The sequence below is a fragment of the Gobio gobio genome (genome assembly GCF_949357685.1).
Source record: "Gobio gobio genome assembly, chromosome: 9".
NCBI classification, from domain to species: domain Eukaryota; kingdom Metazoa; phylum Chordata; class Actinopteri; order Cypriniformes; family Gobionidae; genus Gobio; species Gobio gobio.
Window position 1 is genome coordinate 11,916,061 of NC_137115.1, and position 15,271 is coordinate 11,931,331.

General features: G+C 39.3%; 1 protein-coding gene across 1 annotated transcript in view; it reads left to right on the forward strand.

The window, feature by feature from the left end:
• The window catches only part of cntn5 (contactin 5), a 460,526-nt gene that overhangs the window by 216,968 nt on the left and 228,287 nt on the right, over positions 1-15,271 (forward strand). Inside the window, exon 3 of the mRNA XM_079825767.1 lies at positions 2,924-3,127. Within this exon, the coding sequence (XP_079681893.1) occupies positions 2,924-3,127 (204 nt within the window). The remainder of the gene's footprint in view (positions 1-2,923; positions 3,128-15,271) is intronic.

Here is a 15,271-nt window from a genome sequence, read left to right on the forward strand (position 1 = left end):
GAAGTTTTCAAAGGCATCCCATTAATGTTTAATCATGTAAATTTCACATGCTCTGATTTAAAGCTCCCAACATAGTAACATGCCCATGAGATCCTCTTTCACATAGATGTAAAGAACTGGATCTGTCTGTCTGAATTTCTCTACTCCTCCCTCTCCCACCCGTCTCTTTCACACAATTCTCACCGCTTGCCTCTTCGTTCCCGCTCATCTGTCCATCAAACATTCACTCAGCCATCCATCTATTCATCTTTCTATCCATCAAATTCAGTAACTGCCTATATTTATTTCTATATGTATGCTTTTCTGTTGATTTCTGTGTAGGCAGCTGTCTAGACACCTGTCTTCCATTTTTTGGATCATTTTCCTCTTTCTCTTCTTTAAGCATGTGATAGCTGAGAGCAACATTTATTTGTGGGCTTTTCTGCCTGAATAGGAATGCATGCACATTTGAAAGTAGTTTTTTTCTTCCATGGGAGAAAAGGAGCCCTCTAGTTCTTATTCTCCTCGGCAGTCAGAACAGTCTCAACTTTTGAAGCTATATTCGGAAGGCTCTGGACAGCAAAGGTCATATTTTGCAAGTATTAAAAGGGCTGTCTTTAATTAGGACCTTATAAATGTCAGCTCTCTTTTTCCTTGAGTGCCTCTCTACACAAATACAGATCCACGTTTTGGGCGGCTTTAATTTCTAGAGGTTACTTCCCCTCTCTCCGGGCGAGACACTCTATAAATGATTCCGTGCCATGGGAAGAATGAAGCATTTAAGTTGTCATTTGTTGGGTCGTCCTCATTACTGAGTGTCGCATCTGTGAGTGTAGTCAGACGGCTTGATGCGCTGGAGCTTAGTCACTTTGTTGAAGTTCTAATTGCCAACAGCAGAAAAGGGAGATTTTAGCAGGTGTATAATGACTCTTTAATTAAGATATTCAATAAGTCCTTCCTCTTTTGGCACCGTTTTAAACACAAATGGGCAATTTAGAATCATTTGTGGCATTTGTGAATCCACAGCAATGATTGACATGAAATAACATAATGTAATTAGCTCTGTGTTTCCTATGGGTGAATAATAATCAAGGGTTTGCTATCTAAATTAATTTATCTCTGTGTAAGTGGCGTCTGCAATAGAACATGGCAACAGGTTCATGACACAACATTTTGCAACTCCTAATTTTCTCATGATGAGAAAAAAAAGCCACTTCAACAAGGTGTCAAACTGTCAACCTTACTTTTCCCTTGTTTATCACAATGAGATTTTCAATTTGTTTTTATCCTCCAAACTACTGTGGTCACGATCCTGGAATATCTATCTTCAATACGATACCTGGAAAAGTATCGATATTCGATATCATTTTCAATACCACAGGGAAAAACCGCTGCATATACTGTCAAATAGATATTTTTTATATTGTTTTTTTTTTTTTTGTCCATCTATTGAAAGTCTAGGCAATCAAAAATGTATATTTTACAATGGGGTAATTTTGTTGCAATAGCTTACACACAGCACAAGGAAGCTTGCTTTCAAATGGTAAATTGAACTTAAAAATACAAGTAAACAGTAATAAAATAAGAACAAATAAATTACTGACAATAACACAAATGAATACAATATAATAAAGATACAAATGAAATAGCAAGCTTCATTTTTTTCAGGTAAGTCTGACAGTAGTATTCAGAAACGTATTTAGTAATAAACTAAATTAAAAACATTGGATAATCTGCATTGTAAAAATTAAATACAGATTATTTCATTAAAGTTACACAAGTTATTCAGGCAAGAGCAGTAAGTGATTGTTTGTCTTTTTGTAATTTGAATAACATTAACAACAGAGTGGCACATTTATTTGGCTGCTGTCCCTTTAAGACCTGACGCACACATGGATCCAAAATACTGTTCCTGTTACACATTCTTCCTGAACTGTTTACAACTGTGTTTATGCTAATACTCACCAAGATGGGCATTGTAACATTATTTTTGAGTGTATTTGACCATTAATAAGCACTTTTTGCACTTGTATGTCAGAGGCGGCGTTTTTACTGTATGTGTGTGCGCTTCAGATGTGAGCGCGAAATCTGCGAAAATTAGTGGAATTATGTGCAATCCCGCGCGAAATTCAGACCCGTCACACCAACACTATTTAACCGGAGTGAATGAGAGGAGACCGGTGCGTGTCAAATTGTTGTCGGCCGGAGAGGAGAGCAAGAAAGCACAGCTGGTATCGGTGTATCGGTAGTGTAGAAAGGAGCATTGGTATCATTTCAGATATTTCAATAATACATGTTGAATTATCAATATTTTTGACAACACTACTCCAAATAGTGTATTACCGTTCCAAAGTTCATAGCCTACTTTTATCCAGGAAGTATGCATTAAACTGATCAAAAGTGACAGTAAACACTTTATAATGTTACAAAAGTTCTTTAAAATCCTGAAAGACTCCTGAATCAAGAATATTTTTTCCACAAAAATATTTAAAGTTAAAAATAATAAGAAATGTGTCCTGAGCACCAAATCAGCATACATGTGACTGTAGACTAGAGTAAAACTATTTTTAAAATATACTAAAAATAGGTATTTTGAATTGTATAATAAATAAATGCAGCCTGGGGAGAATTAGAGACTTTCAAAAACATCTTAAAATATCGTAAACGTTTGAGCGGTTGTGTACTCGTAAAATAAATAAAACCACGTCAAAATGTTAAATCATTGGGAATTTTAAATATCCTTGACTGCAGTTTGTTTTGTATGATTAGCAACTAGATAAGTTACTAATGTAAGTCTGATTGCATTCACACACATCATTGTATGACGTTTTAGGGGTGTCTAAACATGAACAGTAGTAATAGTGATCCGTGCAAGTATATCTTAGAGTCTGGCATTATGAATCCGCATTGATAGGTGTAAAAGCTCTCTCTGTTTTATTTTCAGATTTTGCTAGAGCCGTTGCCGGGAGACCCGTCTCATACGCTGCAGTGCTGAGAATGAAGGCAGAAAGTTCATCGTCCTCCTCGTTGAGCTCCAGGATGAGGTTAAGGAACAACTACGGAGTGGGATCGCCTAGCCAAGACTGGCCTCCGTTCTCCAGACACAGATACTCAGCCCTCGGCTCACAGGAGGACTACAGGAGTGAAGGTGAGAATGAGGCTGAATCACACAATCCCATGGCAATTCACTGACTCTCACGCTGAGCACTTACAAACTCACTCTCTCTGATCTGTGTTCTCGTCACACTGGGGCAAATGAGTTCTGCTTTTACTTCTTACTGACTTTAGAAGTTTGACCTCATAGAGAGTGGTTCAAATACTAATAGGAGTTGAGCACTGACTTGAATATGACTTTTCTATTTAGTTCTTTGGACCACTTTTCAGACTAAAAGGCCAGAGGCAATATTATGCCCTTTTACAAAGTGTTGATTTTGTTTTGGGGGTCTACTAGCCCTTTTGCACGTATGATCACACCGGTGTGATCAGTTTTGGCTTGTCCCAGGAGTGTACAATCACACCGGTGTGATTAGAACGGTCAATGCATCACGTAATCAACTGCTAAATTCAAATGTGCTTTTTCGCATTGGCTGGTGCTGAGCCAGAGACAGACGTGCTCAGCGCTTGTCATATACAACAAATGTTCAGTTTTTTCAACTGCATAATGTTTATTTTAGGTTTCAGACATTTAAATACACATAAATACCAGCAAAACAATACATTTAGAGTTTGTAAAATACACACTGATGTCTTTGGAAGCGGCAATAATATTCCTTTCCATTATAATAAGATGACAAGTTTTAGTCATTTCAGATGTGTAAGTAACTTTAAAGCCAGAATATTTAGGGCCCTATCTTGCACCCAGCGCAATTGACTTTGTACACCGACGCATGTGTCATTCCTATTTTGCACCCGCGCAAAGCGCGCTTTTCCCTCCACAGAAGCACGTCGCTAAACTAGTGAATGCACTTGCGCTCCCTGGGCGGTTCAGCGCAAAAAAGGAGGCGTGTTCCGGCGCAAACAATCCCTGGTGCTATTTTGCTGTTTCATTAAACAATTGCGCCACTGACCAGAAAAAACCTAGTCTAAAGTCAGTGGCGCGTTGCGCGTTGTTCATTATGCTATTTTAAGGGCGCATGCTTGACCATAATGTATAGCGTGCACAACGCGCATACACTTTGCTCATGTAATCTACACAGATGCAAGTTATTTTTGCAAATCATAAATTGTTACACTAAAAAAATATTAACACATGAGATATCTTCATCTTCATCCGTCATATGACGGAAATCATTGTGGTGTGCCACGAAGATGTGAAAAAAATAGGCATAAATCTAGCTTACAAATGATTCAGGCTAATTGTAATAATTAAGGATAAGACCTGTTTGCCCAATAGTGGCAAGACATATATGTATATAAGGACATCTGACAAATTGGTTTGTCCGTCAAGAACCAGGAACAAAAATCGACTGAAAAACTGAAAAAACTGAAAGACTGAAAAAAAAAAAGACTGTGAAATCACCTTTACCATAATGTACAACATTACAACTTCACTTCTCTGTCTTTCACTGCTCTTAAAAGAACATCAGTCTCCTCGGCTGTGAACCGCTCCTGGCGTGCGCCTGGTAAATACGCCATAATAATAGCAATCCATAATGGAACTTGCGCACCTGCTTTTAAAGGGAATGTTGGATGACGCTCGGATTGGTTTATTCACGTTACGCCCAAACCACACCTATGAATAATGAAGCTACTTCAGACCAACCCATTTTAGATTTGCGCCGGGCGCAAGAGCCATTTATCCCGCCGGGAAAATAGCAACAGCGCCGAGACCCGCCCACAAAGTTACTTGCGCTTCGCGTTTTGACACTTGCGTTTCAGATCGTTAAAATAGGGCCCATAAAGTTTATGTGTGAAAGGGCTAGAATAGGTTTTTAAGCTTGAATGTTCAAAAAACACATTATTATGAAAAACACGTTTGCGGTCCGCGTAGAATTGATGCTTTGTTCCCTTTTTGGAGAGGTGCACGTCAGGCTACACTACAGGCTATGCGTGCTACACACAGCCTACACATAGCGTAGGTTTTCAGTCTTTATTGATGTAGAGAATAACTCCCTTTGGAGTGGATCTTTTCCTTGTTAACTTTGCAGACATTTTCATGTTCAACATTACACTCTAAAGAAAGTTGTATGAAAATGTAAAAAAAGTATAATAGTTCCTTTTTAACTTGTCTAGTAAATGTGCAAGACCAATTGAGCTGGTACTCAACAGTCATCATTCTTACCTTGTAGTAAAGGATTTTGTGTTTTTGGATGTTGACGTCGACACCTGCAATACTACCTTGGTCAACCAGCTTTACCAGCTGGATTTTGCTTGTCCAACAGCTAGACTGTCCCCAGACCACCACTAACCAGCAAGGCATTTGGGACCTGATTTGAGTTGTCAGAGCCTAACAGACAAGGGCTGTTTGTTGGAGTCTTGTTTAACATTGAAAGTGACCTAGACATCTCACCAATGAATCACGTCTCTGTTCAGTTAGAGTTGACGGAGACCCCGGCCAGACGGAAATTGAACAGGGATCATTGAAACATCTCAGCACTTCCCAAACTCCCAGCCTTCCGTCAGCCTGACAACTGATGGATGCTGTTGTCACTGGGAGAAATATATATTTTCACAAGAGAATGAGAAAGCTGCATTATGAAAGAGACCTTTGCAAATAAAATAAGATCTGTCAAGGTTCCTGTTGATTTGTGGTGTATGAATCTATTTGTTGTAACTTCAGAAACAAATTATTTTGCTGCTGTTTGGGTCTTTTGAAGGACATTTGTTTGTGGGTCAAGTGTTTTTGACGCTGAACACATTAACCGCTGCAGGAAATTCAGCTAAAATCATATTGAGGTGGTTGCTAGGCTAGTTTTGCATGGTTTGTGGTTGATTAAAGCTGATCATTAGCTATTATCACATAGCCAGAGTTTTGACCATTTTGCATCCTATTTTTAGATAGGATTAGACAGGAAGAGACTGTCTGACAGATGTGTAAAGCGACCACAGTCTGTGTCGGTTTCATGTTGTTTAGAAATGGGAAAATTTAAAATAGACAATACACTGGAAGAGAAAATTATGCATTTAAAGTATAGCACAACAATATACATGGAAGGATATCGCGGACAATTTTCAAAAGGAATTGCAAATCGCGCATTGCCGTTTGCACTTTCGTTTACGCGAACCTACAACGACTGCCACATTTCAAATGGAAAAGCAAAGTCTGTTTGCACTTGCATTTCCGATGTCTAACACAGTCAACTGTCAATCAGGCTTGAGGGCAGGGCTTATTATGTAGTCTGAAAGTAGGCCACGCCCCCAAGTGGTGGAAAACGAAGCACTTCTTCGTGAATCATTATTCATTGCTATAAAGAAAATGGGGAGAAATATTCAATAAATGTATCTATTTTGCAACAACAACAAAAAAAGTCATAAAACTACTGTGTAGTTTTTTGCACTTCAAACAAAGCCCAAAACCTGGAACTAAATAGGCTATTTATCACCTGCCAACGAAACAAAAAGAAACCAAAAGAAGACCGCTCTAGTTGCAAGCAAATTGTCGAGAAGAAATGAAGATTAGGGATGCTTATATTGACCGTTTAACCGTTTACCGAAAGTAAGAATTTTGACAGATTAATATACTTAAATGTGTGAATCCAGGTTCTGTTGTTGAGCTGTTCTGCATGCTGCTTTTTGCACGTTAAAATAAACCAGTGACATTTTTTTTGTCTAATGAGAGGCAGTTGTCGGTCGGGACAACTCACCTAATTGAGCATCCCTAATGAAGATACATCGTAAACCCCACAAATAAGCAGCATGTGTATGTCTGAAAATCTTTTAAATGTCAAAATAAACAGACAAATATAGTTAAGCCTAAATTAATATGAATACATATGATGAAAAAAAAAATGTTGAAAAAAATGCTATAATGAAGCAGAAAATCAGATCATCCTCCTACGAAACGAACATGAACTCCGATTGAATGTCACTAATGTAATTTTCTTTTCTTTTTTGATCGCTTGGATCTTGAGCACAGAATCATATGGACAACACACCACTCACATCATGTCAAGTTTCTATAGATGCTCTGATTTTAACTCATCATGATAATTTACTGTGTCAGCTATATGATGATATTTGTCTGATACATAGCCTACCGAATGCAGTCATGTCAGTTTTCTTATTTGCTGTTTTTTTTCTGGTTGCCAGGTGAACATGCAATCAGTTCTGCATTTTTACTTTGTTTGAACAAAAGAGTTTGAACTTCGGTTTTTATTACAAAAATAGCCAAATTCCCCGTTTTACACCACTTAGGGGCGTGGCCTACTTTCAGACAACATCAATAAACCTTGGGTCCTTGGAGTAAAAAAGGTTGGGGACCACTGGGGACCTCAAGCCTGATTGACAGTTGACTGTGTTAGACATCGGAAATGCAGGTGCAAAGGGGATTGCGATTCCATTTGAATTTTGTGCAGGTTGTGGCAGGACACGGAGGAAATGAAAGAGCAAATAGGTGATTTTCTATTACTATTCCAAAATGGCAGGGTCATAACTTGTAAGACATTGATAATGCAATTGCAAACAGACTTAGCTTTTCCATTTGAAATGTGGCAGTTGTTGTGCGTTCGCGTAAACGAAAATGCAAACGGCAATGCGCGATTTGCAATTACGTTTCGATTGTCACATTTTATGTGTCGACAAATTGAAAGCGCAATTGCAAATACAATTTGCAACTCCTTTTGAAAATTGTCCGAGATATCCATCCATAAATATACATGAACAGATGTAAGATATATATATATACAAAAAGAAGAGAAGAATGGAAACCAGTGGTTTTCAGCATGTGGGCAGCGGCTGCGATAACTTAAAATTAATTTAAATATATTATTATAATTCATTAATTTTATTATTAATATGTTAAATAAAAAAATCAATTTAATTAATTTTAAAAAAACTATTAAAACAAAGCACCACCTCTCTCATATGTATTCTGTGATTGTTTTGGAGCAGCCACAAGCCGTTTCTCATCACGCTAATACAGACAGAACGGCGGCTTAAAACACCCAATCGCTTCATGAACATAGGAATACCAAAACTACATCTCTTAGTTGGATAAAGAAAACCAGGGTCGCTAAAAAAGTTTTGATGGATGACGACTGTAATGAAGGTAAAGACGATTGCAGTGACATGCAGGAGTCGTACATTAGGCATGCGTGAGTCCATTATTATTGACGTGCAAACAAACCCTGTATGTGCGCTCTCGGCTCAACGATCGCTATAACATAATATTTCTCCTTGTGGTATTGATTTGGAGAGGAGGGGGTCCTTGGAGTAAAAAAGGTTGGGGACCACTGGTGTAGACTAAAAATGTCCAGACTCCAAAGTGTGGAAGTCAATCTAGTTGGAGCTGGTGTATACCTTGGCATAGTCAGTGGGCACCTGGTCGAATTACACTCACCTAAAGGATTATTAGGAACATCATACTAATACTGTGTTTGACCCCCTTTCTCCTTCAGAACTGCCTTAATTCTACGTGGCATTGATTCAACAAGGTGCTGAAAGCATTCTTTAGAAATGTTGGCCCATATTGATAGGATAGCATCTTGCAGTTGATGGAGATTTGTGGGATGCATATCCAGGGCACGAAGCTCCCTTTCCAACACATCCCAAAGATGCTCTATTGGGTTGAGATCTGGTGACTGCGGGGGCCATTTTAGTACAGTGAACTCATTGTCATGTTCAAGAAACCAATTTGAAATGATTCAAGCTTTGTGACATGGTGCATTATCCTGCTGGAAGTAGCCATCAGAGGATGGGTACATGGTGGTCATAAAGGGATGGACATGGTCAGCAACAATGCTCAGTTAGGCCGTGGCATTTAAACGATGCCCAATTGGCACTAAGGGGCCTAAAGCGTGCCAAGAAAACATCCCCCACACCATTACACCACCACCACCAGCCTGCACAGTGGTAACAAGGCATGATTGATCCATGTTCTCATTCTGTTCCCGCCAAATTCTGACTCTACCATCTGAATGTCTCAACAGAAATCGAGACTCATCAGACCAGGCAACATTTTTCCAGTCTTCAACTGTCCAATTTTGGTGAGCTCGTGCAAATTGTAGCCCCTTTTTCCTATTTGTAGTGGAGATGAGTGGTACCCGGTGGGGTCTTCTGCTGTTGTAGCCCATCCGCCTCAAGGTTGTGTGTGTCGTGGCTTCACAAATGCTTTGCTGCATACCTCGGTTGTAACAAGTGGTATTTTTTTGTCAAAGTTGCTCTTCTATCAGCTTGAATCAGTCGGCCCATTCTCCTCTGACCTCTAGCATCAACAAGGCATTTTCGCCCACGGGACTCCCGCATACTGGATGTTTTTCCCTTTTCACACCATTCTTTGTAGACCCTAGAAATGGTTGTGCGTGAAAATCCCAGTAACTTTGTGAAATACTCAGACCGGCCCGTCTGGCACCAACAACCATGCCACGCTCAAAATTGCTTAAATCACCTTTCTTTCCCATTCTGACATTCAGTTTGGAGTTCAGGAGATTGTCTTGACCAGGACCACACCCCTAAATGCATTGAAGCAATTGCCATGTGATTGGTTGATTAGATAATTGCATGAATGAGAAATTGAACAGGTGTTCCTAATAATCCTTTAGGTGAGTTTAGTTAACCGTGTCCCAAAAATAAAACAAAATGACCTGCTATGACACATCCCCTCCCCCCACCAGCCCATGAATTATTAGATTCATCAAACTTTGACGTTATCAAGTTTGTATAGTACTTGGTTACAGAGAAGTGTTTAAGAGTGCGTTCGTGGTTCAGTAGGAACAGATGAAGAAGTCTGATTGGGTCAGATTGGGGTCACAGGAACTGTCTCATTCGAGAGGATGCAGTCAGTTCACCATCTTCTCTGGATCGTCACACTCCACCGGTTTAGGGGTCACACAGGAGATGGCAGGGGAGCTGGAACAGAGCCGTCACATAAATGAGGTATGCGCCACTTCCTTCGCACACTGGGAGGATGCAGTAATTGTCAGCGAGATGTCTCCTCTCTGAGTATATCCCGCACTCTTCAGGTTGTCGTTGAATTGTAATGCTGAAAAGCTCATGGGGGGTACGTAGGGCTGCTGTTTTCCCGGTGAGGCTGAAGGATCACAGAGTGCCTCTCAGATGACTGATTTCGCTGACATTATCAAGCTGCTAAATCATAAAACACTCACCGTCACCCCATACTGAGACTACAAGCTGCCTTAGACAAGCTGCACAGCACCGCAGACAGATAGATACAACATCCTCTTCACACACACTACAGTACCTCTCAGCTGGTAGTATTTAAAAATCACAACTTTTGTTGACTGTGTATATTTGCAGTTGCTAACACACATCTCAGTGTAATATCATGGCTGATCCAAAAGCGGCCTCACAAAGGTTTTAGATATTAATATTGTGTAAGCATATAAAAGTCATAAAAGTGTGTGGGCAGCAGTAATTATTCCTTCCTACATCTAACACACTTTTATTTTCTCATCTATGGAGTGCAGAATAAATAACAGCCTATTGTATAGTACTGTAGATACCTGTGTGTTATTTTTCTAGTGTAGAAATGAAGTAGATATACTTTGTGTTTTAGATACTTTGTACTAGATACTTTGATACTTGTGTTTTTTTTATTAGACCCCTGTATTACATTTGTGGGCGCAGACAGCAGAAAATAACACTGTTGAAAATGCATAAATGGCTTGTGATAATGATACATTGTGATTAAACAGTCAAGTGGGTTTGCAAATCTGGTTGAATGATTTGTTTGCAAATCTGCTCGAATAGAAATAAGGAGTTGGCAGTCAGATCATTTTCTCAGAAATAACTCATTGAATCAGTCGAAGTCATTGACTGGATCCATGGAAGCAGTTCTTGACTCATCCACTTACCAATTCAGTTAAAATTTTGGTCAAATTGTTCTTGAGTTAAAGGGATGGTTCACCCAAAAATGAAAATGAACGCATGATTTACTCACCCTCAAGCCATCCGAGGCGTATATGACATGCTTCTTTCAGACTAATACAATCAGAGTTATCTTAAAATATGTCCTGGCTCTTCCAAGCATTATAATGGCAGTGAATGACAGACCAAAATTTGAAGACCAAAAAAGTGCATCCTTCCATTATAAATGTACTACACACGGCTCTGGGGGGTTAATAAAGGCAAATCGATGAAGCACATCGATGGGTTTTTGTAGGAAAAATATCCATATTTAACACGTTATAGGGTAAAATATCTAGCTTTCGGCTTCCTTCCGTATTCAACTTATGAAAAAAAAACATGTCAGGCAAGCATTTTGAACTGTGAGACATGCTACACTTTCTTCGTTAATTGAATAGGGAAGGAGGTGTGCCGAAAGTTAGATATTTGACTTTATAACGTGTTAAATATGGATATTTTTCTTACAAAAACCAATCGATTTGCTTCAGAAGGTTTTTATTAATCCCCCGGAGATGTATGGAACACTTTTGTAATGGATGGATGCACATTTTCACATTTTGGGCTGCCATTCACTGCCATTAAAATGCTTGGATTAGCCAGGACATTTTTAAATATAACTCAATTCGTCTGAAAGAAGAATGTCATATACACCTAGGATGGCTTGAATGTGAGTAAATTATGTGATAATTTTCATTTTTGGGTGAACTATCCCTTTAAAAGGTTACAACTCACTGAATTAGTCAAAACGATTCTCAAGTAAACAACACACTAAATTGGTTGAAGCAGTTTTTGAGTCAAGAACTTACTAAACTCACTCATTGATTTGATTGGAGTGGAGTGTTTGAGTAGCTATTATTCTCAGGTATGGTAAGTAGGAATGTTGTGTAGAGAACAATCGACCACTGTTTTACAGTTAGGGCACGCTTGGATTGCATCGATTGCTCAAATTGACAAGTCTTGCATTTACAACGCTTCTTTGGAGAAATTTTTGGACTCTTATGATGGCTACCACGATTCCAAACATTGCAATGTTTGATTGCATTGAGATATCAACACAAAATTGTGCTCAAACACAGATTGTGAACAAAACCTGCTGTTTTGTCAGCAATATCAATCCATTTAGTCCTGAAATCACTCTCCATTACTGTATCTGACTTTCACTTAGGTATGAGCATTGGGTTCTCTGGTACAGCTCTACCTAGTTCGGAGTGCTAATTTGCCAAACCCCTGTCACTGTCCTCGCATAAACTGTCAGGACCTGGTTTTCTTCCTGTTCACAGATACCACACCACAGTATTCTCATTATAATTACAGTGTGGGCCAGTGGAGAGACCTTGTTTGAGGTGATACCTGAACAGGCTGTACCTGCTCAAACCGAGCTGAACAATAGAAGAGAGTGAACCGATGCACTTTACTATAATTGCTTTTCAACTGTTAGACACATACAAAGGCTCCATGATGTGCACTCAAACATGTCATAGCCTATCTGTGAAATTGTGTACTGCCATGAGCACTCCCTGTTTAATAGTGAGAGAACGAACGGTTGATTAAACTCTCAAAGGCATTCACTAGGCAGGAAATCTGACGCCTCGGGTGAGGTTTTCCTCGCTTGAAGAAATGGCCCTTGTTATTGAGGTTTTTGTTTAATTTGAAAGGATGCTTTTGATGGTTGGTCATCTCTGTGTCACACAGCCAGCAAACTGTAGGAGAAAGATATGGAAGTTAAACAGCAATGGTTTCCTGCATTCTAGACATCCTGAGCTGTTCCCTCCCAAACACACTTATTTTTTATTTATGGAGAGACCACAAAAAAAAAAACACTGTGAAATGTGCAATCTTCCACGCCTATTTGTTTTAAAGAAATAGTTAAACCAAAAATTAAAGCTCATTGTTCCAAACCTGTATGATTTTCTTTCTTCTGTGGAACATAAAAGGTACTACAAAATCACAAAAAATAAAGCAGTCCATACGACTACATAAACCATATTACTAGAAGTCTTCTGAAGCCAAACGATTTTTGTAAGAAACAAAGTCATACAGGTTTGGAATGACATGAGGTTGATTAAAGAAGACCTGTTACGCTTTTGTACTTTTTCAGCTTTCTTTAGAGTGTAATGTTGCTGTTTGAGCTTGAAAAGTGTCTGCAAAGTTACAAAGCGCAAAGGAAGTTATTCTCTATATCAGTGCACACTGTTTCTGAACTCCCTGAAATGCCTGCATTGTAGCCTTGAGTTTTCTTCCTGGAATGTACACAATACAATATCCCTCATTTAAATAATTCATGCCCAAGGCATATCAAAAAAAAGAGTTGAGTTGCTTTAGTAGTGTTTGGAAATGCGCAGTTATGGTAAGGGACGTGACAATTCTTAAAGGGTCATGAAACCCCAAAACACTTTTTTTGAGATGTAAACAGATAAGTATAGGCTGCACATCATTGAAAACACTAAAGGTACTCATTAATGTTATTCATATGTGAAAAATAGGAGCAACGTCACAAAAGCTGACGTCATTGTGTACTTTTGGCCCATGTATGGGTTGGTCGAACATGCTGACATCGACCATTTAGAACGATTCTCGACATATATTCATGACATAAAGCTCATTCAATCCAATCACTGCGCTGTAGTATGCATAAAATATAATTTAGTTATTATGCATGAGACAGTCACTTCTGTCAGGTTCGTCTTCCATCATTATTGTTGAGACATGGTGGGAAAGTTTTGGAAGCAGCGTGCGGAAAAGTCAAGGAGGAAAGGGAGGTGTTCTTTTCAGCGTGTCGTGAAGGTGCTCCCTGGATTACTTTCGTGTGGGTAAAGACCGATAATCTACGGTGGAACAGCCGAGGCGGATGGTCATGCTGATACGAAGTAAGGGCGCTGAGTGAGCTGTAACCGGGACGCCGTCTGTGGAAGCCATTGCTACAAAGGTTCGGTAAAGTAAAATTAACTTGAGGAATCAAACGGCGAACCTGCAAGCGTTCACATTAATTTCGTAATTTATGTCAGGAGTGCAAAGTAACCGATCTGTAATGAACAATATTTTGATTGAAATATCAACAAGAATCAAAAGCCACTTCTTGTCCGTTTTATTTGTGGTCACAGACATGCACTAACCCGCATGTGTTCGGGCTCTTAGTGAAACAGTGTGCATATTTGGACAAATATAGATTTATTATCACATGTTTGCAAAATATTTCGTCATACAGAATAACATTTCTTTTCATTTCTCACTGAATTATGTTGATCTGAAGAGCTGAATGACATTCAGAGAGATCTCTGTCTGTTCTTCCTGTTGCACGTCACTTATGATCTCAGAGCTCTCTCATTCGCTGTACAGTTGTCAATCATCTTACGTGAGTCAACGTGATCATAATCCTGCCCCTTCTGGTCTCGCTGTTCAGTGCACTTCCTCATCTCGTCTCTCTGTTGTAAACATTGCCAACATGTGAACCAAGAACATGTCTCAGAACCGCTGTAACTGCTGCTGTCGGTATCGCAATCCATGTCACCTATTTCTGTGTGTGTGCATTCCCGGTTTTCAAATTAGCTCATTTTAATGCGCCTAATGACACTCCCCTATTTATGCAAACCAAACCCTCTTTCCCCACAATACCCATCCCACCTTTTCGCAGTCAACCACGCCCCTTTTTGGAAGCCTTTTCAAATCGAAGGTGTGAAAAACCCCCGCTGCAGCAGGGGGGTTTCATGACCCTTTAACCCTCTGGTGCTCTTCGGTCATTTCTGACCGGAAAATTTTCTGTTTTGAAATGTTAAAAATCACAGCTTCATCGGAATGATATGAAACTTGGTGACTTTTCTTGCATTAGGTATGTAAACACACAAATTGGGGTCATGATTCGAGCATGCTAATTGGTCGTAAAAAAAAAAAGTAGCGTTCATTGTCTTCGGTCACAAATGACCGACCATAGGAAATGAATGGGAAATCGGCAAAAACACAAAAATTCACCGAATATTTGCGTGTACAATCTACAAATCGGTCACGATGCTGAAAAAAGTACACAGCAGTGAAGGGGTGACACTCTAAAACATCAAGAGATATTGACACATCCACTCACACACACACACGCACACTTATACACACACACACACACACCTATGAAAAACTGAGCCTATGAACCACATTTTGAATTTTTTTAAATCACAGCTTCATCGGAAAAATATGAAACTTGGTGACTTTTCTAGCAATAGGTATGTAAACACACAGAAATTGAGGGCATGATTTGAGCATGCTAAGTGGTCGTAAAAAAAAT